At 39.6% G+C, this 2,865-nt stretch overlaps 1 protein-coding gene across 1 annotated transcript in view; it reads right to left on the reverse strand.

Annotated features, from left to right (window-relative positions):
* Positions 1 to 279: 279 nt before the first annotated feature.
* DDX1 (DEAD-box helicase 1) overlaps positions 280 to 2,865 on the reverse strand; it is a 42,260-nt gene continuing 39,674 nt past the window's right edge. Inside the window, exons 24-26 of the mRNA XM_004373044.2 lie at positions 1,719 to 1,814; positions 1,294 to 1,414; positions 280 to 622 (exon numbers count right to left, since the gene is read on the reverse strand). Of these exons, the coding sequence (XP_004373101.1) occupies positions 492 to 622; positions 1,294 to 1,414; positions 1,719 to 1,814 (348 nt within the window). The 3' untranslated portion in view covers positions 280 to 491. The remainder of the gene's footprint in view (positions 623 to 1,293; positions 1,415 to 1,718; positions 1,815 to 2,865) is intronic.

A 2,865-nucleotide genomic window follows, 5' to 3' on the forward strand; every position in this document is an offset into this window, starting at 1 on the left:
ATTGTCTCCATTTAGGACTGCTGTTGTTAGCTGCCAGCGAGTCAACTCCAATGTACAACACAAAGATATGTTGCCCGGTCCTGTGCCACCTTCACAATCGTATGCACGAGTCCACTGTGGCCATTCAGAACTATCTCCTGTGAAAAATTCTATTCTCAGGATATTCACTAGTGGTTCCACAAAGGTCCTCTGCCAAATTCATATACCACAAATTCCACTTCATAAGTCCATAAATTTCTTTAAAAAAAATCAAGATAGCTTTAAAACAAGACACAAACCTTCATAAACATGTAATAGTCATCAAATTTATTATTTTCATTAGGCTGCCATTTTATGAAGAATTCTTAAGACTAAATGCTTCTTGACATGCAAGAGGTATCACTAACAGCTTAAGTTACTATAAGTACTGCTACTGGGAAGCAGTACAACTCTTTCAGAGTTTTAAGACTACAGACTTTGATTATGCAAATCTTACTTAGTGTATGTTAAAATCAGAAGGTTCTGAACAGCTGGTTAGGAAGGTAGCCAAGATGCAGGAAAGATGTCTGTGCCTCCTTTTCAAGGGCAGCCAACTCTTGAACTGTAGGTGCCAAAACATCCACATGGCCTTTATAGTTTCCACCTGTATCACACACACAAATTACAAAGTAATGTAAATGACATGCTTGAAATAACTTGTCAGCAATACTTTGACTCAATTATATTAGTTTCATCATTGCTTCTAGCAATAATAATTATTGGGGAAGCTATCTCCAAATCTTTGACTTTTAAAATTGTTAAGCTAATTATTCAATACAAATAAATCAGGTCTCACTAACAGCTGCCTCTGTACCCCTACCCACTCTTTCTCTACTCTCTTCATAGGTCTGGAAACTAGTTTAACCTGAATCTTAAAAATTTTTCCAGAACAAACTAAGGAAGCGCATTTCAGGGAAAGTGAATAGTATGCTGGAGGTCCTGACCTACTTGAATTAAGCCAAACGTCTCTGATTCCTTGTTTAAAATTACCTATTGTACTTGTTTCCAAATAATTCCATAAAACATTCAACTATTCTTATGACATTAATACCTTGAGAAAAACAGCTAAGCTGCTACTCTTTATTCACGCAACATTATGCAGTAAAAATGCTATAAGACAGGTATGGACAAAGTGCTAAGAGAGTAAAAAGGAGGAAAAGATTAATATGCAAATAATATACACTTAAAACAATGAAATAAATTACTCTCTGCTTAAAGTGTAGCTTAAATGGCACATTCACATTTAAAATAGAGTTAAAAGAATTCAAAGCTTACCACCAATGGCCCTTTTTTGACCATAGGTAACCTTTCCGTCAAATTCATCCACTGGTACCTTTATATCTGGCTCAACCTGAGAAATGGTACAGTTCAGGTGTTCTTCTATCTCAGACAGCAACTAAGAAAGGGAGAGGAAATTAAAGTATTAAAAAAAATTTCATTTTGACAGAGTTGCATTGAACAGTATTAAATGAAACCAGACAAGCTATAATAATATAAATGGAAGTTAGATTTCTTAAGCAATGACCCACAAGCTACAATTTACAACTACAACTAATGTTAAAACCAAATACTCACTATTTTTTTTTCCTAATTGATAAATAGATAAAAGCCGATATCTAACCTGTCTAGATAATTCCTTAATTCAGCAGTCTATCTGACCAATTTGAGTAAGCTTTTTGTGAGTTTACCCGAAGTCTTACCTGCATCTCGTTGTACCATATGGTACAGCCACCATCTTCCTTGAGTCTTGTATTGTAACACCCCTTTCCACGGCTGCTACATACATGGTACCAAACCTAAATTAAAGAGGGCAAGAACATTAACACATCTTATGGAGATAGAAACATGCTAGTTATCCTTACTCAAAATCTGTATTTTATGATTTTCAAGGCACAAGAAAAATAGACTACAGGTACGGCACACTACCCAATTACCACTACTACTCAGTAGTTCTTTTGAGAATAAACCAAGTATTTTTGTAAATTGAGTGCCTATTATAGAAGGGAATTCTCAGATAAAACAAGCATGGAAGAGGACTTTCAGCAACATGGCACTCTAGGCAGAAGGACCACGCTGTCCCTCTACAGCAAAGATCCGAAAAACTAAGCCAAACAGAGAAAACGGCAATCCTGAAACCCTAAAACATCAAATGAAGAGATAAAACTCAGCCAAACACCAAATGGAATAAGAAACTAAGAGAGAACAGAGAGCAAGGAGACATACATGCAGAGGTCCCCTATCAGCTAACGCAGCACGGATCCGCCATCTGCGACTCCTATCAGATACCAGCAAATAGGGGGTACGAGAAAGCAGCCTCACTGAGCTTCCAGCAGAAGATACAACAACCGCTAACTGGCAATATATGCTTTCCCACCCCCACCCTTCTTTACCACCACTTGGCCTCCTCTGCTTTCCGTGGCCACAGTCTCTTGGCCGGGAAGCACCGGCTGCTTGGATTCCACCCACCCTCACTGGCCAACTCCCTGAGTGCCATTTGTTGGCTGCTGGTGTTGCTTTTTTCCTTTTCTTTTGATTTCTTCCTTACTTCACACCACCTCCCCCTCCTTTCGCTCAAGTACCTGGCTCCGTGTGCCATCTTTGCTTCTTCCTGAGAGGCTGTGGAGCTCCATTCGAGTGTGGAACTGCTTCCCAGTCCATGCTGCCACGCTGGCGGGATCCCGGGGCTTTTGTTTGTTTTTCTTTTCTCAAGCTGGGAGCCCGTTTGGCCGGACAGTGCTGCGTGGCTTCGGATCTACCCCATCAGCTTGTGCAGACGCACAGAGGGATCCCTGAGAGCATTTCTTTCTCGTGGCTTTTTTTTTTTCCATTTTCTTGGGGGATTTTTTG

The sequence above is a fragment of the Trichechus manatus genome, unplaced genomic scaffold (genome assembly GCF_000243295.1).
Source record: "Trichechus manatus latirostris isolate Lorelei unplaced genomic scaffold, TriManLat1.0 scaffold00023, whole genome shotgun sequence".
In the NCBI taxonomy this organism is placed as follows: Eukaryota; Metazoa; Chordata; class Mammalia; order Sirenia; family Trichechidae; genus Trichechus; species Trichechus manatus.